This window comes from Lathamus discolor, chromosome 2 (assembly GCF_037157495.1).
Source record: "Lathamus discolor isolate bLatDis1 chromosome 2, bLatDis1.hap1, whole genome shotgun sequence".
In the NCBI taxonomy this organism is placed as follows: Eukaryota; Metazoa; Chordata; class Aves; order Psittaciformes; family Psittacidae; genus Lathamus; species Lathamus discolor.
In genome coordinates, this window is record NC_088885.1 from 11,809,962 (window position 1) to 11,835,689 (window position 25,728).

The following is a 25,728-nucleotide window of genomic DNA, read 5'->3' on the forward strand; positions in this document are numbered from 1 at the left end:
TCCAGGATTACTTAATGCTATTACAATTGACTAAACTTATTCTTCATCCTTACAAAGCAAACTCTTCTCTCAGCTTTCGGCGATACTGCTTCTTTGGTTTCATTGTGTTGAAATAAGCTAATTTTATAACATCAGGCCACACTGCTGGACAAGGACTCCCGCAAATTCGGCTGTATGAAAAAGAAGGGGGGAGAAAGGGTATGAGATCCAAAACCTCAAGCGAGCACAGCTGTCATTTTATTCTTGCATGTACAGTGAATATAGCAATATATTTTAATGTACAGGTTCTTTTATGTCCCTAGCTCCCAATGCCAGTGAAGACAGATACACCAAATGTTTGAAAAAGCACTTTACAGAGAATTTAGTTGACATTGAAGACGTGAGGGGGAGAAACCCCAGTAGGGCCTAAGGGCAGAAACAAGACCCAATCACTAGAAAACCTGTGTATCTTCAGGTTTATGTCTCAAGCCTCATCTATCTCCACAAACGAGTTGCTCAGTCTTATTCCTCCCCAACCCATTGAAAATGGTTAAGCAGAGGTTGACCAACTTCTGACCAGAACTAAAGAGGCATTTTACTGTATGTGCAAGGTTTCACATTCATAAAAGGACAATTTGCAAATATATTTCCCTAGTTCATCCCTCCCATTTATTAGATTTAAACACTTACTGTAAGAAACCCAATAATCTCTTAGTTATGTCCCAAATGCTATGCAAAGCAATCTGACTTTACACTGGTTGAGATATGCAGTAAACACTGTAAGAAACCCAATGATCTCTTAGTTATGCCCCCCAAAATGCTATGCAAACCAATCTGACTTTACACTGGTTGAGATATGCAACTTTCAGGAGGGAAAAAAGAAAAAAATATATCTGTCTTTTCCTATCGGAATTTACTTCAGCTCTATCACTGCACATTACAAATACACAGGATAAATGTAGAACTGGTGACTGTAACCTGACGATGGTAACAAGTTGATAAAATTGATATATTAAACAGCCAAAAATGCACAGCATCAGTAAGGAGGCAAAATGAACTACAAATGGGCGCTTTCAGCAGGAGAAAGAAATCACAAAGTTTTACATTTGCTGTATGAGAGGTACAAACACAGAAAAAGCTCCCAATGACTGCACTGTGATGTGCTTCAATGCCATCTAGTGCTCAGAAGCAGAAACTCCCCAGCTCACGAGTTCTTACACTGAGAATGACCACTAAAAACCTCTTAAAAACCTCCTAAAAACCTACGTTTTTCCAGGCCAGCAAATACCACACCCCACAGCAACATGCTACTGTTTAATCTGGTTTGAAAAACATCTCAGTATATAATGTTTGTTATTAATTTAATTATAAAAATAACGTTGACCATTTACTATTCAGGTTCTGCAAGGACAGTTCTGCAGAACTCGCCCTCTTTTCCCCTTGTTTCTAGGAGAGGACCTGCCCTCACTTATGAGGTCAATTAAGATATCAGAATCAAGAGCAATTTTTGTTTGCTGCATAAAGGGTTAAAAAAAGTAAAGATGCTCTGGTTCCACTGAGTTATATACATACCATTGTATGATTTCTTAAGACTGAGGAAGAAACAGGAATTTTACCTCCATAAAAGTGTCTGGAAGTGTGCAAGGAAACAGAAATATTCCCACAAAAATAATAAAGCCCAGGTGTGCACATAGAAGGCTTGAACAAGTACTCAAGGCCAATAGCACACCAAGTACCTACTCCTCCCAAATCCCAGTTATTATTGTCCATGTTTCCATTTTGATTTGCTGTAAGCAAGTTGTATTATCATCTGAAAACTGATGGGCATTTTGACAACGCTGTATTTACAACTTCAGTAATAGGCAACTCCAGCTGCTCTACAAGAAAATATCTATTACTGTTCCACTGTACATTGCTAGAAGCACAGAACACCCAGAAAACCCCCTTCTCCAGGTCTGAGCTACAGTCACTTAGTTTACATGCCACTCAAACCCTCTAGAAGTCAGTCAGAGCAGCAACTGATAACTTGTAACTGCAGTGCGTTATCTCTGATTTTAACACTAACAAAAGAAACCCAGAACTTTCTGAGGATCCTACTGTGTAGTAATGGTTGCAAGTTACCTTATAAGTTCCAGTTGAGCAAGTTCTTGATTTGCTTGAAATATTGGCTTTTTTGTAAAAAGTTCACCCAGGATGCAGCTGTAAAACAGTTTTGCACAATTCCATCATTATGGCTTTCAGTATAAAGTACTGCAAACATTGAAGATTTATTTCTGGCTTGGTTTTATGCTTGCTACACTTCTGTACCAAACTCTTACCCACAGCTCCAGACATCGATAGCTGGTGTGTATCTTTCTTCTCCCAGCAGAAGTTCAGGAGGCCGATACCACAGTGTAATAACTTTGTTGGTATATGGTCGGCTGTTGGGGGGAGGAAAAAAGAGAGGACTATCATTTTACTATGATCTCATTTCTGAAAAAGTGATGCTTTGAGGACTTCTCTAATGCTGTTTGAGAGCAGTACCATCTTCCACTCCCCTTTTCATAACTTTAGTCCTGCAAAGCTGCAACTGCACAAAAGCAAATAACAATGTCTGATCACAGCTATAAAAGGACAGGTTGAACATATAAATAACAATCACATAGCCATCTCAATGCTATGTGAATTCTGTATCTCAGTTATTATTCAGACAGCAACACTTGATATTTATTACATGGCTATCATTTCAGAAGAAGAACCTGCTTGGATAAAACCATTAATTTCTGGGCAATTACTGATTATTAGCATAGATAATACAGGACCTCTATAAGCATTTTGAAAAGAATAAAAAAAAAAGTCACTTCACTTTTTCCTCTGTAAGTAGATGCAAAAGAGACAAAGCCTTCTTCTTGAACTACATCCTTCAACAATTTTGATTCCAAAGCCTGGAACACTTCCAATATCTTCCTGTATTTTACATCTTCTTTAATTCTCTACAGCTCTAACCAGAGGTTTCGGTCACTGGGAATAATCCTTTTCATTCTCACACTAAAGCAAGGATTTCCACTATCTTAGGCACACATTGTTTGTGGACAGGCTGAGATACAGCATCAACAGTTCAGAAAGGAAGGCAGAAAACAGATGTTAGGTTTTGTTTCAACAACAGTGTCTTAAAAGTGATCCTACATTCTTTCAGTTTTAATAATTCACCCTTACAAACACTTGGTAACTCCACATCGAAAGCAGAGTAACAGTAAGTATGGAGTTTAAACAACTATAGAATAAAGCCTAACAAGGTTTTATAGCACACTCAGTGGAACAGCTATCAGTTCTGCAAAACCACCAGAGTCTTTTTTTTCATCCAGAAAGTGCCCAATTCATTTTTAAGATGTAGTACGTTTCTGGAAACAATCCTGTAATTTATCATATTTATCTCTGAAGCAAGCATTCCTCTATGAAATGTTTATATGGTATGGACTTTCTCTACAGATATACCACTCATATATATTAGAATATGGTGCTTTTTATTAGAACAGATGTTTTCTTACACAATCTGTCATATATCCTACTCCAAACATATTAAATCCACCAGAGTTAACATTTAAAGGAGCACAACTACAGCAACCGATGGGAATTTACTTAAACTTAGTTTATTTCCTCCCCATTATGCTCCTACTAAATTTTGTACCCTTTTGAAAAGTGCGTAATTCTAAATAGCATTAAACCAAATGTAAAACACATGAATTTAAAGCAGCAGCCTTTACATACTTCTTGGTATGAATTAATTATGCCTTACTGCAGGTCAGAATCTACTTGGAAGGAAAATGAATGACAAAGAATTGTCAAAAATCCACTAATGGGATTCTAATTATCCTCCCAAGTTCAACTATTAACTAGGGTAATTGCTTTTTAATCCTGGTTTCATTTATAATAGCATAATAATGTTGCTGTTTGATATATAGTAAAATCCGTTATTTGCACTATAAAGCTAGAGAAATCTCATTCAATTCTTAATGCACAGTTCCACAAGCAAAATTTAAATTCAATTTAAAAGCAGATGTTAAAACAAAAAACACACAAAAAACCACAAAAACAAAACCAACAACCAACCCCCCATGGTAAACCACAAGAAAAACAAAAAAGTCAGTTTGGTGCATTTTAAAGTAAGAAGGTAGGATGGCATCAATCTCTTTTATTATAAGTACATCCAAAACAACAGTTAATTGCCAGGCAGCTGCTTGCGATTATCTTACCCTGCTACAATACTCAACAGTTTTAGTACCTGTACCTCAGCATATGTTCTGGAAATAACAGCTCAGAAGACAATGAATCTGATGCTATCAGGTTCAACAACAAGCTCAGAGCTCTGTAAGAACACCATAAACTCATAAAGCTAACATTATGGATGTTATTTCCCAAATAAGGTGTGCAGAAATCAAAGTAAGCTCAGGAAGCTGATCTCGGTATATCCAACCACCTGATGAACACACTAAGTGTAATGAACATTCAGCCTTAATTTTTAAAATCCAGTTCCACATGACAAGCACATGACATAACAATATGAATGCTTCAGTTCTTAATCATAAAATCTGTGCACCTGTTTCCTGGAGTACAAGCGTAACGAAGCCAAGAACAACAGAAGCACAAGTCCCGTGTAGTTTCAGAATAACTTTTATTTCAATTTGTATCTCTGTTTCCAGCAGATTGAACAGCACTGGCTGCCTAAAGAATACAATGAACCTCTTCAAACGTAAGGCTAAATCTTACACAGAAGTAATGCTTATTGAGAAGACACTGTGTACCAATTTGTGTCAGCCAAAGATTTTGGATTTCCCTAAATCAACTATGCCTAGATATACTAACAGAAAGAATACACTTTAGGTTTATAGGACCAGAAACTAATAGTAAAAACCTACATACTGATGCAACCTACTTTGGACTACAACTCTTCATTTCCGATTAATAGAAGGCCACTCTCTAGTTATTTATCCAGAACACTTGGAAAAGCAATGCACTAGCACAAAGAGAGTTCTGTGGTTTTATGCAGTGCAAGAAAGCATGTCCTAAGCAATTACTTGTAGTACAGTACAATATGTGCTCTAAACAACAGTCTTCTTTTCTGGCCCTTGTAATACATAAGAGTTATGCAAAAAAACATTAAACTTCTGAATGTTTTTTCATGGTATAATTGTATCTTACCTTTCTTCAGAGTTGTACAGCCGAGCAAGCCCAAAATCTGCAAGCTTTATCTGCCCTCTGGTGGAAAAAGCAAAGAATTATTAAGTGGTTAATCCTGTTAAAGATTTCCTCCCCCAAAATCAGGTGAGGTTTGAGATTGAGGCAGCTGCAACTGATCTTCACCAAACTACAGTAATGAAGCGGCAATGCCTTACAATCTATGCATCTCTTCAGTAAACAAATAAACCAACCTACTGAATAGCAAAGACAAGTAAGCAAAATTAGGTATGCTCATCAAATGGAATTTATATCACTGGATCTTAGTCAAAATTTAGGTGTATGCTGTAAAGTAATCAAATCAGTAACTGCACAGGAAAAAGATGAGAGAAGAAACTGCTATTTTCTCATCTCTTACTGCTAGCATAAGCAACAACCATCAGTAGCCATACTTCCTTCTAGGAAGCTGTCAAAGTCCTGTGCTGCTCTTGTGAAGTTTAAATACAGCCTTTAAATGAGGGTGAAGGACCAGATAAGGGCTTCTATTTTTGCCAGCAGCCAACTAACACAGCCTCTAACCCCTTCTTGAGTTTTCCCACATATAAGGGGAAGAGTAGAAGATCCAGAGCTCTTGCCTGGCAATTTCCACAGCTATAAGGCACTGCTCCATGGCCTGTAGTCCCCACCACCTCTGAAGTCTAGATGATTTAAACAGAAAGCTATATGCAAGCTTCTGTAATACATGAAATGAATGTTAGAATGTCACGGGGGGAGGGTTTGGGTTTTGGTACTTACAGGCTTTTAAAACTTCCATCACTTGGAATACATGCAAACCTCCTCACTTTCAAATAGATTTTATTTCATCAAATTAGGGCAAGACTTCCTGATCTAAGAATGACCATTTTGTGATAATAAAATATATTTTATTTAGGTTATTTAGGTCATTTATATAGGTTACATTTTCCATTCAATTTTTCCCCTCAGATTTGTGCTTAGAATTGTTGTAACACTTGAAAGAATCCCCATAAACAAAGAAATGCTCCCCTCAAATTCACATGCTTGTTCTTCAGACAGCATATCTGTGGAAGATCAATGAATTTTTGAGCAAAGACATTTAAGTTGTGTATCTAAAAGATACATAATCCATGCATTTGGCTTCAGGCTGTAACTGGTAGTGAGATTTTTAGAAATACCAGCTTAAAATTATTGTGATCAACTATTAACTTTTTCTTCTTCCAGCTGAAACATCTAAGGATGCTCAAAAAATATTCTAGGGGAAAAACCTCTGTATCCTGGATTGGAGAGAGCACAGTACAACAGAAAGCTCCACCTCCATAATAAGACACTCTCTTCTTCCCTGTCAGTTTACACCTCAGCTTCTGAGTTCCCAAAGGTGCACAGAGACACCACCACCCAAGTAAAATGAGGAAGAGACACCCTTGATCCATCTTGCCCAACATTTTGCTTCCAGCAGCAGCAGACTTTTAGGGAGAACATGTGAACCTGCTCACTCTGAGCCTCATTTTCCTTGTACTTACACTACCCACAATCACTGTATTAAAGATCCTAAAATACATATTCCTATCTATTCCCCCTTTAGCAGGTGTTACTGATCCTGTCCATGAATGCGTCCCAACCTTTTGAATCTCCTGACACTAGCCAGGAAAACCTGCCCTAACAACTTCCAGAAGCTGACTACCTGCTCTGTATGGATGATCTTTCTTGCTGTTGTAAGCCTAACTTTTACAGTTGCTCCCTGGTTTTATTATCACTGGATTTCATGAACAGTGTTTCCGTACTGAAGCCTTCCACTATCTTCACACACGCTTTTAATTTGCTGCTGTTGCACACTGAACAAAAGCATGATCACTAATGAGACTTACAATTACATGTGGTTAAAGAAGTAAGAAACCAATTCATCTCTGTTTGATTATGGCTGTACTGCAAGCCAAAGCATGTCTGAACACACCTGATGAGAGTACTGTTTTAAAGCATTATCCTGACTGATGAAGACAAGGACCTCAGAGTTATGTTATGAAGAACCAGGCTAGCCACACTTCATCTTAGAATGAGATGGCAAAAAGAAAACATGTCAAACACTTCTGTCCTAAAATTCTGGTTTAATATATTTGAACTCAGGTAATTTTCCCCCATATTCTGACCTAAAAGACTCAAGTTTTAATCCCGCTGTTTTAACACACAGAAGTTTAACAATTACAGGATCCCGTGTTGAGCAGTGGTATTACCAGATTAGTATTTCACAACTGATTTTAAAGCAAATAGGCCATCTAAAAAAAAACTGTTGTTAATGACAAAGCAGGTGAACTGTAAAGATTAAAAGAAAGAGTTAAGAGTTGTTAACATGCAATTTATTTCTGTTTTTACAAACTTTAAGTAATATGCATACCTATTATTTAGTAGAATATTTGAACATTTGATATCTCTGTGCAAAAAGTTCTTCTTATGGCAATAGGCCAAGCCCTCCATCAGCTGTCTCATAAAAGATTTAATATGGTTTTCATTAAAATGAACCAAACCAGATTCCAGCAGTCCCATCAAGTCATGGTCCATGTACTCAAATACCAGGTAAAATGCACCTAGGAAAAGAAAGGGAAAAGGCAAAAGAAACAGAGAGAAATTGATTTAACAGCAGTTCAAAACATTGCTGATCCCTACTTCTCAAAGTTCAAACTATTTTTCTCACAACTGTTCCCATTTTCTGCAGTATTTATAGCTGGCCTCATCTCCAGTAATAGCAACGAAACATAGTGCAGCAAATTGCTCTTCCATGTGAGCAGCTACACTGGTCAAATGTTTGTGAAAACGAATACAACCCTACCAACATGGTGCCTTAATCTAGATGGACATGTACTCTTCCATGGCTCTCAATCTCCACCTATTTTCTATAAGGAAAAATTAACTGGGTTAATATGCCCTATGTAAAGCTTGGGGAGAAATCTAGAAACAAAGAATGTACAGCATTAGTTCATCTGTCATGATTCAGTGACTGACTTTAAGCTTCTAGTGTGGAATGGGCCAAAAATAATGGGAATATTTTTGGAATAAGGGCAGGAATAAGCCTGCCCTTCTCAGATCAATAATACCCATAAGTCAAAATGAGAAAGCAGAACTAACCTACTAGCACCAGCAGCTCTGCAAAGACAGAGTTCATACTGCAAGTTGCCAGATACATACACTAAGATTAATGCAGTCTGGTCTTGTCTCACATTAGCCTGTGTAATTCCACAAATGAAGCTATTTAAGCCAAGACTCTTTGATACATATAAGTATTCTTCAAGGGGAAAAGTGCTGAGTGCTTCAGAGGCAGCAATAACCAACCTTAAAGCAGAAAAGTGCTGAATGCTTCAGAAGCAGCAATAACGAATCTCCAGCACACCCACTCCCAGTACGATCTACTTTTCAGTACATCATTTTTCCCCTTCTTAACTCTTGGGCAGTCCCTGCAGAGCACTAGCGGCAATGCAGAAACAACTGTCAAGTGGGTCTGTCTACCTTCCATTTTTAAAAGCCTTTCCCCAAAGAGATTTCAAAGCCACCACTCGAAAGTACAAATAGCTTCTGCCCAACAAGAACTCATTACAGGTTCTGGTTCCTAAACAGAAAGTTTCAACTCAGAAGCTAGCGAAAGTCTTGGAGCAGTAATGAGAAGTTAGCTTGCCAGAACATACACACACACAAATGGACACAGCTGGATTCCAATGAAGTGACTTGTTTTCTTGCACAGTAGCTGAAAAGGGAAAAAGGGTGTCAAATTCATTTGCTTTGTAATGAAAAGAGAAAAGATCACTCATGGAGTAAGTGTTAAACTTGTAACAAAGATCAGTGTAGACCAGCTAAACTACAGGCCATTGCATAAGCCACTCCGAGTTCACTGTTCTTAACTGAGGTCCTTCTGTCCCATTACGTGTTGTATGTTATATGGAGGAAGCAAAACACTGATCATAAAATATCTGTCAGTGTGTACACAGGATGTGGAGCAGGAGGTAAATGACTTCAAAAGGAAAGCAGGAAGTATTAACAGCCATAAAGAACCAAAGGTCTGATGTGTTACTACGTGCATAACTGAGTTCACCAATGCAGTTCACCAGTTCAGTATGGGAAAAGCACTGAGGCTCCTCATCTTGGTCTTTTAAATCAAGGTAACTGGCAAAGGTCTACTTTACTGACAACTGCTGAAGTACAAACCATGATATACTTTAAGATGCCTTGAAACAGAACAGCTGATATTAATGCTGCACTGCCACAATAATCTAGACATGCTCTTCAGAGAATGTCAGCTCAACAATATCAAATACCAACAATCTTAGTATCTTCTTGCTCTGGAATACAAAGTTAACTGCCATGGCAGCAGGCTGCACTCTGCATGTACATGAGAAGGAGAAAGACTAGGAAGGGTCAGTGGGATTGTAGACCTGCTCAGTGAGAACAGAGGAACAGTCTTCTTGTTTATATGCGAAGCAGGCTCCATGCCTTGAGCAATTTCCTGCTCTGTCACTAGCTACCAGGACTTTTATGCCACTATTTATAACCAGCAATCACAATTGGTACCCTCATGCACGAAGGAAAGCTGACAACAATGGAGACGGTTCATAAATAGAACAGAGCACTATCTGGGAGTTGATCCGATTATTTATATTCTCCACAAGTCTCGTTAAGAAACACACACTAGAACAGTACAAATGCTAGATGTTCCTTCTGTACCAGAGCAAGAGCAAATGTGCAGATCGATTACACTTCTGTATCACACATATGATACAAAGATAGAATTTATTGTTAAAAACAGTCAAAGATGGATCTTCATTGGTTACGATAACCTATTTATATTAGTCTACTAGCCTTTGCAGTCTAACCGTTAAAACCTGATTTTCAGTATTACTCAAACTATGTTTGGAAGATTGTAGCTGCAAAAAAGGTGTCAAGCAAACTGAAGTGAAATTCAGTTTATTTGTACACAAGTGTGGTGCCTTTTTCTCATACATATATACAGGTTTGGCCTACAAAACAGTTAATTATTGCACTTGATCTTTTCAAATTTCTACTGCTTTTCATCAGATCAGGCAATCTTCACAACAGGGAAAGAAACTAGATATTTGGGAAGAAGAAAACAGCCACGAAAGACTTCACCAAGTTAACTATGCACAGGCAGAAGACTGTTTACTACAGCATAGCCAGAGTTCAAGTTTAGAGTATCCTTTAGCCCTATCAAAACAAATGCCACACAAGTATCCATTTCTCAAAAACGGAAACAACAAAAAATAATTGTTCCTTCCCTTATGAGGCCAAGACGTTCAATAACTTGGAGGCTACATTTTAAAAAGACCCTTTGTTTCACGCAACCTTTGCCGCATATCCACATTTCTGACAGCAGTATCGCAAAAACACCTAAAGCTCTGTTACAGTAAAGCACATGTAATTCAAATGAACTGAGAACGGTATACTTCACTTTAACTTTACTCATCTTACTGCACTTCCCAGTAAGTAAGTACCTGTGGGGTGGGAAGCAGCCTATGGTCTGCACACGGCCACATGCTGCAACAAAACACCGACTGGGGGTTTGTGTCCTGTGCGCCCCATTTTGTTTGCTGATACCATGCAGCTTATCTCCATTCCTTCATCTACTGAGATAAGAAACCTTAACTTCACTGCATGTTGACAGAGCAGCAGCTGGAACAGCTGAGCAGTAGTAATATTGCCTACTTCAGAATATGGGATAAGAGAGAGCAGCTGAATCTATTACAGAGGTAAACAATAAATAAAGGAGATTCACACCAATGGAAACAATCCTCTTAACCTTACTTCTGTTGTTTGCACTTCAAGAAATTAATCTTTTGGACCACTCTGTCAGTTAAGACTGATAAGGGTCAGAAAGTGAGATACTGCTTTAGAGTAGTTAAAGAATTAACACATCTTCTCCTCCTATTCATTTATTTCAAGTCATGGAACTCTAAAAGTAGTTTTCTTGACCAAAACCCAAAATGAACCTGAGCAATAATGCTGTCAAGCTATGCATATAAAATGGGTAACTCAAGACATGGCACTGATGATCCGTAATAATTCTCTAGGGGGTTATAAAAGCTAACAAAACACACTTCTGTGACACAGGCAGGCCCTGGATTTTTTTGGACTGTCATCAAATCATACAGATCCCACAAAGCAGGACATTAAATTAGGCATTTGTTCTCAAAGTGAGATACAAGTGCTTCAGGCTGTGCAAGGACATGAGCATCAGGAGAGAATGATCCATAAGCCTACGCAGATGACAGCTTTTAAACAAATGTAATTTCATAGGGAAGGTGTTTGGGGTTTCTCAAAATATCTGATTAGATACAGATCAGAGGAACAAGGAGACCAGAAGTGCCTTATGTGTTAATTTTAATTCAATCCTTGTATAAATGCATTATAAGAGTACCTTGAAATACAAAAACACTAAAGGGAAATGATCCCTGGCTCATTCAGTGCACAATATGTACAATGCAGAGTTGAACAGGGTTTCAACAATTTGTTCTGTACTCACTGTTCAGAATGAGGCTCCATCAGATTTTCATCTCGCTAATAAGCCTCCTCAGCTTCTTCTATGAAATACATAATTATTTTTTCCCTTGATTGATTCAAGATAATGGGATTATATTTACTCTTCTACTTCCTTAACATTTCTCTATCGGTACTTACACTATATTCCAAGACAGTTTTAAACAGGATTTTGTCAAAGCTTGAAAAGTATAGAAACAATTAAATTCCTTATATTTAAATTCCTTAGAGTCCCTTAAGCAGACATTCATCTTTTCTTTCTACTCACATTTTTCAAACCTATTTTCCAATTTACAAAACACCAAATGAAGTTATAGCTACTGAATTAAGTACCTTAAGTCTAAAGAAAGCATCCTTGCCATGTCCTATGTTATTCTCCCATTGCAAATTCAGTTGCATTCTCTTCTTGAAACAAATCCAACCCAAACTCCTCCACATGCACGGAAACACATTCTGAAATAGGTGTACCAGCCAAGGGCATACAGAAGCCCTGGGAGCAAATAGCTTCCTTGTTTCACTACATGCTACAGAGAAATAAGAAAATAAACAAGATACTTAAAGCAGAGGAAAAGTAAACCAAACATATCAGAAATCTTTCATTAATAAACAGGATTTTTCCTCAGCTGGCCATAACATGGATCAAGTTGAAAAGCCACACAATTAGGTCTGCACTTCATTCCAGACCAGAGTCCACTACAGCATGCAGAAACAGGAAGCACCACACAGTCACGCTATGCCTGATAACTGTAGCATGAAACTTATTTGGGTAATTTTCTATCAGCTATTTCAGGAGCAGCAAGGCAAGCTTGCATTCGAGGTTACTGAAATTCAGAACAGTTTGGTTTTGCTCAACTTCTCAGGAAACCCGGACAAAGCTGGTCACAACAGAGAAGGAACCTGTAGTGTTTACTGTAGTGAAGTACTCTCTGATGACATGACTGCTGTCACAGACCTCCAACAAAGTGTGGCTTTCAGACAAAGTACTCCTCAGTGGCTGTGAGAAAGTAACCTGCTATTCATAGAATGGTTTGAGTTGAAAAGGAGCATTAAGATCATCTAATTCCAACCCTCTCCCACAGGCAGGGACATCTTCCATTAGACCAAGTCCTGTCCAACCTAGCCTTGAACACTGCCAGGGATGAAGCATTCACAACTTTCTTGGGCAGCCTGTACCAGTGCTTCACCACCCTCACAGGGAAGAACTTTTGCGTCAGCTACAATGTACCACAGAGCCAGTGTCCTTTTGACAGAGTACTACCATGCTGTCAAGACAAATAACAACTTCATGCCTAAAACAGGCTTGTTAACTTGCACTGCAAATCAATTCAAAATTTAATCTAAAATAAATTTAGATTTTAAAATTAATAACAGAAACACACACAATCCAAACAGATAATACACACACAGAAACAATCCAACAAAAAACCCCAAGCTGTGACATTAACCAGATCTTTTTTATTGGAGTCTCCCATGCAAAATTTTACACCTCCCTTGGGTTAGCAATTGAAAATGCTTCTTCCAGTCAAAAGGAAGAGGAGATGTCAGTCCACACACCTACTGGTTTTACGTTCATAGACACAAAAGCTAAGTCAGGCACTCTCTGTGCATTTAATAGAAAGATACTGTGGCACTCCCGTAGCTAGAATGTTGAACACTTGCAACAGCTTCTACCTGATAAAGCAGCAACCAAGAACTGAAGGACCACCTCAGGTGCCCAAAGTTAAAAAAGAGACACCTAAAATCATGTAATTAATTGTCAAACTGAGAAAACAAAACCAGAGGTGACAAAAGCCCGAAGCAAGACGGAACTTTTTTCCAGTCATTCTGGTTCATTTTATAAGTTCAGTTATAAAGTTATAACTTAAGTGGCTCAACTAGCGTAGCTTATGAGGTGCATAGATTTGCATATACCTAGGAAATAGTTCTTTGTTTTCAACTTGTTTTAAACCTTGCCTTCTTCAATTACTGTTACACAAGCAACATCACACAAACTTTGAGACAAAAACAACCCAAAGCACTAAGAGAAAAGCTTCTGCCCAGTACAACTCTCTTGCTCCAAACTCTGCTCCAAGAGGACATGAACTGAAGTCCATGAATATGAATTTTCAAACTCTTATTAATTTGAATTACCACCAAGCAAACAAAAAGTGAAGGAAGCTTTAGTTGCCACCAGATTTGGTCACAAACACCAAGTGTCAGGCTGCTTCTACTGCTATTGGAGACTGACACCCACAATTGCTCTTGTACTACTAGCTCAGTAAAGGAAAATGTTTTCAAGAAAAATAACCAGAGTTCTGACGTTTTAGGAAAATACTGAATGGAAACTACAGCTCATTGCTGCTATCAAGTCAAATGAGGCTTTATGTCCCAAGAGAAGCAGAGGAGGCTTAAAGAAACAAAAAAGCCTACAAACCCCCAAGCGCAACTGACTAATGTACTGTTAAGTCAGCTCTTAGGCAGATACACACACGAGAAAGGATATAAACTATTAGTCTTGTGTTCCCATCCCTTACCTTGTGTGCTCACCTATCCCCCTCTGTATGACAGGTAGGGGGGAAAAGCCTACATGAAAAACATACAAAATGGATAATCCTTGCCACACCCAACATACATGTTTTACCTGTCAGGATCATGCTTCAGAATCAAGATATGAAATCACTGATGAGTAATCAGAAAAGCCATTCTCCAACTTGATCATCAAGCATGTCTCATGCATAATGAAAACTGCAAAGTTACACTTCAGGTTTCAGTACAGCAGACCCACTCAGGTCCCACATACTATTGTGCTCATGTGCTGTATTTCCACTGGTGGAAATACACTTAAAGCATTTCTAACACACTGGTCCAATGTGTTACATTTCATTTTCTAATGGCTGGCTAGAAAGAATAAACACAATCCTACACTAAAGCTGTTCCTATTGTTAAACTTATAACCCAAGCTGGCAGGGATAAAACACAGATAATCTTTTCTTCTATTTTCTTTAAAAGCAAAAAGCTGTTGAAACTATTGACACAAGTCAGATACTCAAAAATTTGTAACACAGGATTATGTCACTTAAAATCACAGAATCCCAGACTGGGTTGTGTTGGATGGGACCTTAAAGCTCATCCAGTTCAAACCCCCTGCCACTGGCAGAGACACCTTCCACTAGAGCAGGTTCCTCCAAGCCCCCCCCAACCTGGTCTTGAATACTGTCAGGAATGGAGCAGTCACAGCTTCCCTGGGCCCCCTCTGCAAGCACCTCACCACCCCCACAGAGAAGAACTTCTTCCTAATGTTGAATCATGCAAGCATGTAACACAGCTCAAAGTATCAGGACAAAGCTGTATAAGGCAAGCTATTACTGGTTTGCAGGCCAATGTTGCTATCTGAAAAAGCATCATAAAAAAAAGATTGTACAAGGTGTGTCCAACATCCACATCACTGTCAGAAAACTGCGTTTTAAATTACGGAGATCCAAAGGAAAAAAAACCCTAAACCAAACAAAGCCAAAACCCAAATCCAACACCTTAAATGAATAAGCAGACGAGTCAGGATATGACAGCCAACCTTACACACAAAAATAACTTTACTTATATCAACTAGAGAACATATGTTGGAAAAAATGTTCCCATTCCCTACTTTTACAAATGGACTATCAGCAGGGTTTTGTAAAAGTTATATTCCAAACCTAAGACAAGCATATAATGTACATTAAGCATAAGTATATTCAGAGGGCAAACCACTTAGCTTCTAGTGTAAGCTCTAACATTTCTATAATGGCTCCTTCTTAAATGAAGCAGCCTACTTTTGTGTTTGCAATGGTTTACTGTGAAGATGATCAAACTCCCTCCCACTTGCATTCATTTGTTCCCTGCATAGACTACAATTTGGCCACAACATCTCGACTATAAACCTCCATCTCACAATGAACTACTCATTAGAGAAATACAGAATGCAGTGCCTGGAAATAAAAAAAAAAAAAAAAAACAAACAAGCCCTCCATCTTTTCACAGACAAATCATAACAGCACAGTCTCTTTATCATGCTAATGCTTTCAGAAATGAATTTGGTTCTAGCATCTCCAGAGAAACCGCTTCCCTTGAAAAGTCTTCTGAAAATAACTGTTTTAATAAGCTGTTAAATGAGGAATTAAATGAAAGCAGTATCAAAAGCACAAATATAGACTTGGGCAAAAGAAAAATACATTTGAAATTAATGAGACACACCATTTGAAGTACACCAAAAAAATTTACAATTCAATCCTAGACATGGCACCAAACAGAGAGACAATTAATTAATGAGTTATTAAGTTTTAAGTCAGGGGGCAGTGTGGTCTCATTAGCCAAGTAGGTTAGACCTAATTAAAACTCAGTACAAGATTCACATGAAAAGCCTAAACTGGCTGTTGCATACTGTTGGGATTCAGAGTGGGTGCTAACCACTGAAACCTGCACACAGCCAGAGAAACTCCTTTGCTAGATGGTTTCCACTTCTAAACACAGTAAAAATACAGCCTGGCAGTGCTGTATTTGTATTTATAATACTTGAATGTATTTTGCTTTCTAAAGATGCTAGAAAAAAAACCCTAATTCCTGCTTAATTTTGACAGCCATTTTCTGAGTCATCACGATGTCACCTAGTGTTTCTGCTGGCTCCGCAGCAACACAGTGTTTTTTACCCACACTGGAGCTGCGCATGCTCTATAAAAACTCTGGGAAGGAAAGCCAGGAATAAGCACAGAAAATCACATTCCAAACACCCTCCTCAGCCAAGCCATCTAGCAAATTGCCCAGTGAACATTTAAATACCCCAAAAGAAGTTTATAAGACTTGGACCTGAAAGGAAATGTCCTCCAAAGATGAAATGACCCCTTCAGTACCAAAAGCACCAAGTAACAACACTGCATGATTTCCACTGTCTGCTTTACTCTCCAGGCTGAAGTAACTCAAACAAGCCTGACTTAATACTGAAGGAGCCAAAAGAGTAAAAGTCTGCATGTCTTTTGTTTGGGGGAAAAAATATCCCCTCCCTCCCCCCAAATCTTCTTATCCTTCTTCTAGCCTTCAAAACACACATACCCAATTAAGAAAAACTGACTGAAACACATTACAAAATCAAAGCCTACAATGAAAAACACCTCCTCAGCACTGAGCCTACAATAGCCCAAATGATGTAAGAAAATATAAGGAAGAAAATAAAAGACTAAAAAACCCACAATTAAGATCTTGCTGTTGTTGCTGGCCTCCCTAATCTGTGAGTGTCAAGAAGTCAAGCACCTGTTCCTCTCCTGCAGAACTGGAATCATGACATTTTCTTATCCCACAAGATACTTGCAAAAACCTTTCTATGAGCAAAAGGCACAGCTGAGCTAAATAAAGGACTTATACTAGTAATTAAAGTCCCTTGACAAGCATCACAATTTACACATTTTTTAATGAAGCAAAACTTCAAATCCAGCATCACAGACTACAGTAATAGGAACTGAACCAGAAAGGGCTACTCCTGCATTAGTGTACATACCTTTGTCCTTCTTGAAGTCCAAAGCATCTTCCTTGTCTGTCACTATTTCCTTCATGTTGATAATGCTTTGGTGATTAAGCTGTCGAAGAATCTTAATCTCCCGAATAGCTGTTATGGGAAACCCTTCCTTTTCATTATCCAGACGTACTTTCTTTAGTGCCACCATTTCTCCTAAGAGAATACAAACCATTAAGATTAGCAAACAAACTATGTGATTTAGTATTAAGTTTGCTCATTTGTTTTTTAAACCCTTCCCATTTGTCACTGTTTCTGAGCAGACTAAACAGTTAACATTTTGATGTTAGCACCAAACACTGTGCTGAACTGAAACAGAATTAACCGTTGCTGGGAAACTATAACATGGAGAAGCAAAGCTATAAATGAGAATTTTCAGCTACCCATTGTAAGGCCTGTCAGCTTCTTCCTGTACACCCCACTCACCTGTGTCGTGATACTCCACATCTTTCACTAAACCCCCATGTACTGATGACTATCACAGCAGCCTTAGAGACAGAGGCCTACGTCTGCTATGAGTTTCCTGTTACTACAATACCATAGGTCAGAATGCATGTACCTAGCTAGAAACACCACATAGTTCAAGATGAGGCAGATGACTAAGGACTTCTCTAATACTTCAATATACTTTCCAATAGCAGAAGTATCACTGCCACACTTACATTAAAGACAAATTTTCATTATTATTCCACTGCAGGCTGGCCTGGGTTCTGCAAAATGGCAGGAGCATGACGTACTCATGATGGAGGATATCTAAAGATTGTATAACAGCTCAACCATTTTATTCTTGAAAGTTTATTGCTGCGTCCTGCAAGTCTACTAACTGCACGCATATCCTAGTTCTCTCTAGAAAGGACTTCTTGTACACCCATGTATGATATATATACACAATAAGTCACATTTCAGTATGATACAACATCCACTTGCTTTGAAAGCCCATTGAACACCTTGTTCATAAGACATCTCAACAGCTTTAATACCACTCTGCACAGGGTTTGAATTCAAGGCTAATGGAAGGTTTGCTGCAACTGTATGGAACCATTCAATACAGAGAGTAACAACTTCTACTGGAGATTCAGCAACGATTGACACACAAACAGCCTGACGCTTGCTAAGGAGGCAATATGGTTATGGTAAGATTAACAATTTAAATGTGCAAAGAGCAAAATACTAGGCGAGTAGGAAGAAGCTCCTAACAATGACTTGCAATGTTTCCCAAGGTAGAGGTAAAATATGAGCTCTGTGACAGTTCAACTAAAGAACTAAAGGTTGCAAACTGAGACAAGCACAGGCAAAGAATGACGGAGGAATTATAATTACCCTGTTCATTCTCCTCGAGATCAGAAAGAAAGAACTGAGGCTGGTATGTGATCCTGTGTGACTCAGCTACTGCTGAAGTAGAAAATTATCCAGCATTCAAAGCATGCACAAATAAGCCAGAAGGGCAAGCAGTCACAGCAAGAGCTACTAATCAGACATTAAAAGATCAAGCAGCATACAGTACATATGAAGAAGCCATTACAATACATTAGAAGTAGTGACAGCATTCGTGCATATCATAGTGGTGGCGCTTGCTTATTTTATCGCAATTGTTTAACATGAAATTCAAAACCTATTTCACTGTTGTAGTCATACTGCAAGAAAAACACTCAATATGCAACACTTCAGGGCTCTGCTGCACAGAGGCAGCTTCTCTTCTTGTCAGCTAATGACCACTGGAATACAAAGAAGAAAAATGGCTAAATCTCATGCATAGCTTCTTTAACCCTTACATCTCTTCACAAACTTCATTATCTGTCATCCTGTCTAGGGTCCCATTTTGTTTCCCTGGAGTATTTACCCTGTTTTCTTCACTAGCTCAATTGTGTACGAAGCACCAAAACTGAAGAAATAAGAATTAGAAATTAAGAGCATTCAGCTTGCTTTCAGCCACAGTTTTATGGATAAACAATTCTTTCCAAGGCAGCAAAAGATAATTTCTGAGTTAGACTAATTCTAGATGTAAAGCTAAACAAACCAACAACTAAAATCTTTCCAAACATTAGAGGGCAGAATGCCACATAGTTTCACTCAATATAAAAGCAAACCCAAAAATACCCTGGTCACTTTAGAACAACAGGATTACATTCACTTTTTCTGGACTTACCTGTGTCTTTATCTCTGGCTTTGTAAACTTGCCCGTAAGTGCCTTCACCAATAATACCAATGATATCAAATTTATCCACACAGCGCTTTCCCCAATCTATTTCTTTTTCTTTTGTTTCACCATGTCGTGGTCCACATATTCTAGAAAACAACAAACATTTCTAAGAATATAGCTAATATATCTAAGGATTGTTTAACAAGACCCTCAACGCTAAATATTTCGGAAACATTATTAGGTAACTGGCTTATACCATTAAGTGGTAATAAACCTTGCAGTTGGATTTCAGCCTCATTAATATTTAAGAAAGTCATTAAAAAACAATTATCTGGAAAAGAATATATTTTAGAGAAACTTATAACTTCTACTTCTTGATAGGCTTTATAAAGTCTACCAAACGTACTTTGGTCGTCTCTTGCTGTGTAACTGAACTGCTGGTTTCTTTTCTTCAGGACTTTTAGATAAGTCAGCTCCTCCAGGCAACTCAGGTGGAAGTGGCAAATCTGCAAGCAGATGGCGAAGTTTCTTCTCTGTTTCTTTAACTGACTTCACTGAAAGATTCTCTTGCAAACTATTAAAAAACACACAATTTTACTATCAAGTTGAACACAGTAGAATGATATTAACATACAGAGGAAAACCTATTGGAATTACTTTTTGAAATACATTCTAGGCTCTTGATGCATCAGCATTTGAAATTTCTGCTCTTTAACTACCAAAATTCTGCAGCAACTATGAAACCAGATCTTTCTGGAGGCAGTTGAGGTTCGATGACACAGCAAGCCTTACCAGACCAGACTTCTTCAGCCACACAAGCTTATTCCCAAGCTCATAGCCTAGACTATTAAGAACATTTAGAGCTCAAGCACTGACAGATACCAGAAGTGCAGTGGTAAAGTCTTATTCTGACTTCTCACATAAAAGAGAAGATTATCCTAATCCAGTTCTCTATAAAGTTGGTCTTCAGAGATGATGAGCTTCACAGTTAAAGTAACACTGCAGGGCATTACAAGGCAGTCCACACCACCTCTTAGCTCATACATTTGCTGAAACACTCCATATTCAACATGTTCCTAGTGATCAGCATGCAAACCAAGTGGGAGGAAGAAAAATCAGATTAAGAAATGACTAAATGTTTTTCTGCCATGAGTGACTGATATCTCACCTTTTTTTTATCATCAACTATAATTAGTTAACAGATACTGATAGTCAACCTCTGTCTTAAGAAAAATCCCCCAAAACACATGTACAGCAGAGTATTCCTTTAACAATTACTGCACACAATGATTCTAGAGATGCTCTCATTCTAATGGGAAATTCTGAAAGCACTGTACTTGCTGCAGCGTATTTTTTTTTTAAACACATGGTGCCATCTTACCAGAACTTCCTTTAGTTCAGCTAGATTTGTGCAGCTACAGCATATCCAGCAATTTTAAACCCACAACCATCTTTAGACTTGTATAGTCTCAGCTGTAACAGTTATTCTTCTTCTTCCTAGTAGCTGGTGCAGAGCTGTGTTTTGGCTTTAGTCTGAGAACAACACCAATGCTTTAGTGGTTCCTAAGTAATGCTTACCCCGACCAAGGACTTTTCAGTCCCAAGCTACTGCCAGTGAGGAGGGGCACAAGAAGCCAGGAGAGAACAGAGAGAGGACACCTGACCCCAACCAGCCAAAGGGGTATTCTGTACCACAGCATGTCACACCCAGTGTACAAACTGAGGGGAGCTAACCTAGAAGGCCCAGATTGCTGCTCGTATCAAGCTAGGTATCGGTCAAGCGGATGGTAAGCAATTGTATTGTACATCATTTGTGGTTTCTGGGTTGTTTTCCCCTTTCCCTTGCAGTTTTATATTCTCTCCCCTTTTTATTTCCCTTATCATTATTATTATTGGTGGTAGCAGTGGCAGTTCAGTGTTATACCTTAGTTACTGGACTGTTCTGATCTCAACCATTCTTACAATTCTCCTCCTCATTCCTCCGGGAACAAGCGGCTGCGTGGTTCTGAGATAGCGGCTGGGCTTAAACCATGACAAGACTTTATATAATTACGTAACTGTTTCTCTCCCACAGGAATGTCATATAATATTCACTCTTTAAATGTCAAACTTCATCATTGCATTAAGAAACCTTTCTGTCATGCTTTCAAAGGTTATTTTCCAAGATAGTATTGTTTAGCAAATGCAACTACTGTCAACATACTTCTCTGGGAACACATCTGGAGGTTTTTCTGCAGCTTCTTATCTACTTACTTTCATATATAAAGCAGGAACTTCTGTAAATGGAAGGATCTTAAAATCTTCCATCATGGAAAATGCGTATGTTCTCTCTTACATTAACTGTAGTTAGCAATCTTTATATACTTAAATAAAGCATTCCAGTGTTTTGCGTATGTCCATGCTTCCCCATGGAAACAGAACACCTGAATGTCTTCTACCACTTCTCAAGCTACCACTGCCTGAATTTAAACAAATACCTCAAGGAAGCATACACTGCTCTCATCACAAATATAATGGTTAACACGCTATACAGAACAAACCACTTTTGCACAGTGCATGGTAAAGAAAATAAATCTTAGATTTTCAAGTTCATGTATTTCTATTTCTCTCAAAATACGGACCCAAAACTTTCACAATTAGCAAAAGTACAATATATGAGTGGTTCTGAAACAGATTTTGAAATTGGTACATGAAAACAGAAGCAGCCAAAAGCTGCCTTTATTTCAGGTCTGTGAAATCCCACATCATTGACCACCGAAAGAGTTTTCTGTTTCAGCTAACCCAGGCAGTGGTTCTGCAACACTGTTGTTTCTTTAGGTAATATGTTCGCGAGTTTATCAGGTCCTCACTGAACTTGACAACTGACACGACATTACGAACCGGACAGTTCCGCACAATATCAAGCTTTCTTTATTGGCACATTATCTCTGAGCCTAAGGTAAACACACTTTGCCCTCATCCCCCCTCAAAAACATTGATCATTTTTCTTTCAGGACTTAAACTTTATCACAACTTGTAAACTCAACCATTCTGATCTGAAGTGTAAAAAAGGCTACAGGAAAAACTAAGCAAAGCTTACCAGTGCTGACAGAACCATAGCTTAACTGTAGTTTAACTCCTCCGTGCAGTTTAGCTACGCTTAAAACAGGTGTCACATTAAAAAACACTAACAATGACAAGCAATTAGGCAGCTTCAAGTTGAAATCTCTTTTAATTTTATCGCAATTAACACTGCAATGCCAATCATATATATACTTACTAAACCAGTTAGACTAGTTTTTACTTAAAACAGTAAATCTTGCTCTCAAGTAACAGTGTCAGAAATCCCGTTTACCCAGGGAGGACAGCTTTGTCATAAATGCAACAGCACATCTGCCACACATATGTGCTTCTGAAAAAACTGGGATGACATTTGCTAGAGTGCTGAAGGGCAAGAAACACAATTTCTCTTCTACTACTAAAATTAATAAATATATAATACATTGTTAGGTTAGATTTATTTGCCAAGGTTTCCTGCAAATGGTAATGTTTAATGTAGCATTAAATTACCAGCAAATATAAGAGAAACATTTACACCTCTAGTTAGAGCTACTTTTACTAACTAAAGAAACACTACGCACTTCTCAAAGAATAAGAAAAGACAGGCTAGTTTCACAGATACGGAATACAAAGTACTTCAAAAAGTTCTGAATTTTTGTTTTAGTTTGTTTTCTTACAAAGACATATCACACAAGCTAGTTATTACTTCAATGCTAAAACACTCTGGTTTACTAGTTGTAAGAAGTTGCTTTCTTGTACAGATGTGTGAGGCATGTAAGACCGTGAATAAAAACAGAAGTAACTTCCCTCAACTTGTTAACCAAACCAAAAGAAAAACAGTAAATTACAGCTCAACAGTATAGTTTTCCAATATAAATCATATCACAGATTCTCCATTAGGACTATGAGGAGACTTAATTTAGTCTAAACTCAAATGACAGTTGGAATAGACATGAATTTCTTCACTACAGACCAATTTTTACACTTAAAAAGTTAACACCAATGACAAGTCATGAACCTCGCTTCCGCTATACATACTCACAATGATACTGATCTCTGAGATAAATTACACTAAGACACAGCTATAAAAACAATTGCCTCCCATAGGGAAGAGAATCTTCTTCAAGCCTCAGCTAATTAAAGAATTCACATATTGCTACTGAATTCAACTTTCCCAACGCACATGTTTGCACCAAACTTGAAATCCTGATACCTTGAATGCATCCTTGCATTAGTCCCAAAGCTATTATGTACCAGCAATTTTTTATCACCCCTCTAGTGTACTTTCTACTGAAACATTCCGACTAACTAAATCCTTCTCTTTTAAAGAATGAGTTCAATAGTTTTCATTTCCAGATCAAATTCCTTCAGTTCACCAAGAGCTTCCATGTTAAACAAGAGCAAGAACTACCTAATGCATCAGCCTGATTTAGCAAATAGGTTTATATTCATTTTCCAGGGGAAATAATGAGAACAAACAAACAAACCCAAACAACAACAAAATGAAAAGGAACAGACAACACCAAAAAGCAATGCCACAACCCACCTATCAGTTTCTTTATCTTCAGGCAGCGTGGGAGGCAAAGGCAAGGGTGGCAGTGTGGAGGTTGGTAGTGTAACAACTCGCTCCTTCTCCTTGCTTACTACACTTGGTGTACTCGGTTTGCTTTTCTCTTTTACAGTGACGGGTGGCTGTTTTACAACAGCTAGTTTATTCTCCTTTACTGCTGTAGGTTTCTGTTTAGTAATTTTGTCTGCAATTACATTATTTTCCCCTTTTGTTTCAGGAAGCGAGACCTTTGCTTTTGCCTTGTCATTCTTCAAATTCACGCTGCTCGTAGGAGAAGGTGTATGCTCAGTTTTTATTTTCTTCAGGTCCTTTACATTGTTCACTTGAGGCGCACTTACAGCAGCATCAGTACTTCCCTTAGTAGGTGTTGAAGTATTAGAAGCTTTTGCACTGGCTTTAGCTGCCTCAGCAGCTCTTGCTTTCTTGTTTTTGTTCAGCTCAGCAGCAAGGCTACTCTTCAGAGTCAATGTACTAGGGGAGATACTTGAATGACGACTTCTTGATCTAGACAATCTGTGCCTGCTACGAGACCTCGAGTGCCTTGATGAATACGGACTTCTACTTCGAGATTTTGCTGATCTCCTGTTTCAAAAGAGTAAAGATTCACCCAGTTAAAATTTAGCCTAGCTGCCTTCCCAGTGTATCTGCGTTTTTGACAAACTACTTGTTTTTTAAACCAACCATTATCACCATGCTTCCAGAATAAACAGAAGTCTGTGAAATAGTAAAGATTGTGTATTAGAGTTAAGTTGATCAAGATTCTATATCTAAACAGGCTGACAGAAGATGTTAAAGCTTTCTTAGACATGGCTTATCCCATTAAAGAACTGAAAAATACAAGTATACCTATAGGACAGATACATTACTTTCTCCTCCCTACTTAATCAGATACATTTCTTACCTTTAAAGAAAATCCGGTCCTATGCAACTTGTGCAAACACCGTGAGTATATGCTGTATTTGAGAAAAATTCACCTGGCTACATAATCAGAATTCAACAAAATGAGATTAATGTAACAACACGAAAAGAAAAACCTAAACACAACACAGAAACAGTAGTTGCACCAGCTACATACACTTCACTTTCACAACTGTCATTAAAATAAGTTGGAATAAAAGACAAAACCACCCTACCCAATACTTGTTATAGCTACCGATAAACAAACAAATTCCACAAGTGGGCCCATGCTCTGCCTGCATCAGAATACAGAGACTAATCGACAAAAAAAAAAGGAATAAATTAAAAATGTCTAAGCCATCTACAAAATCACAGCAGGAAAACAAGGCAGAATGAGGGTGGTTGTGAGGAACCTGAAGAGTTAGAAAAACCAACTTTTAATGTGCCAAAACACCATTAAATATGAATTATTTTTCAAAGACACACCCTAATTTACCTTGTAGAAGTTTGAGTTCTTCATTAAGAAGGAAAAAAATAGGTGAAGGGTGTGGAACAGGTACAGTAGCCTAATTCACTGCTACTACACAGAAATGTTATGAAATAAATGAAACATAGGGGATTTAACCCATTTTACCACATTAAGAATAGCTAGGGTATTCACTCGATTTGCAAGTATTTTCTTGATTGAAGTGTGATGGAAATCTATTTTGCCTGAGTATATCACTTGAAGGACAGGAAAAAGTATAATCAGGATTAAAAAGAAGTGTATTCATCAGCTGGACAATGAAAAAAAGTATCAAGCAATAGCATAAAAAGACTTCATGGAGACAGAAGAACTTCAAAGTTCAAAAGAATGCACCTGTATATGGGAGTCTGCCAAAG

At 38.1% G+C, this 25,728-nt stretch overlaps 1 protein-coding gene across 6 annotated transcripts in view; it reads right to left on the reverse strand.

The window, feature by feature from the left end:
- The window catches only part of CDK13 (cyclin dependent kinase 13), a 50,238-nt gene that overhangs the window by 13,251 nt on the left and 11,259 nt on the right, over positions 1 to 25,728 (reverse strand). For all 6 annotated transcript variants that reach the window (XM_065665727.1, XM_065665726.1, XM_065665725.1 and 3 more), the window contains exons 2-10: positions 23,926 to 24,531; positions 19,747 to 19,914; positions 19,347 to 19,486; positions 17,186 to 17,356; positions 7,541 to 7,730; positions 5,158 to 5,214; positions 2,298 to 2,399; positions 2,101 to 2,178; positions 54 to 170 (exon numbers count right to left, since the gene is read on the reverse strand). In XM_065665727.1, the coding sequence (XP_065521799.1) occupies positions 54 to 170; positions 2,101 to 2,178; positions 2,298 to 2,399; positions 5,158 to 5,214; positions 7,541 to 7,730; positions 17,186 to 17,356; positions 19,347 to 19,486; positions 19,747 to 19,914; positions 23,926 to 24,531 (1,629 nt within the window). The remainder of the gene's footprint in view (positions 1 to 53; positions 171 to 2,100; positions 2,179 to 2,297; positions 2,400 to 5,157; positions 5,215 to 7,540; positions 7,731 to 17,185; positions 17,357 to 19,346; positions 19,487 to 19,746; positions 19,915 to 23,925; positions 24,532 to 25,728) is intronic.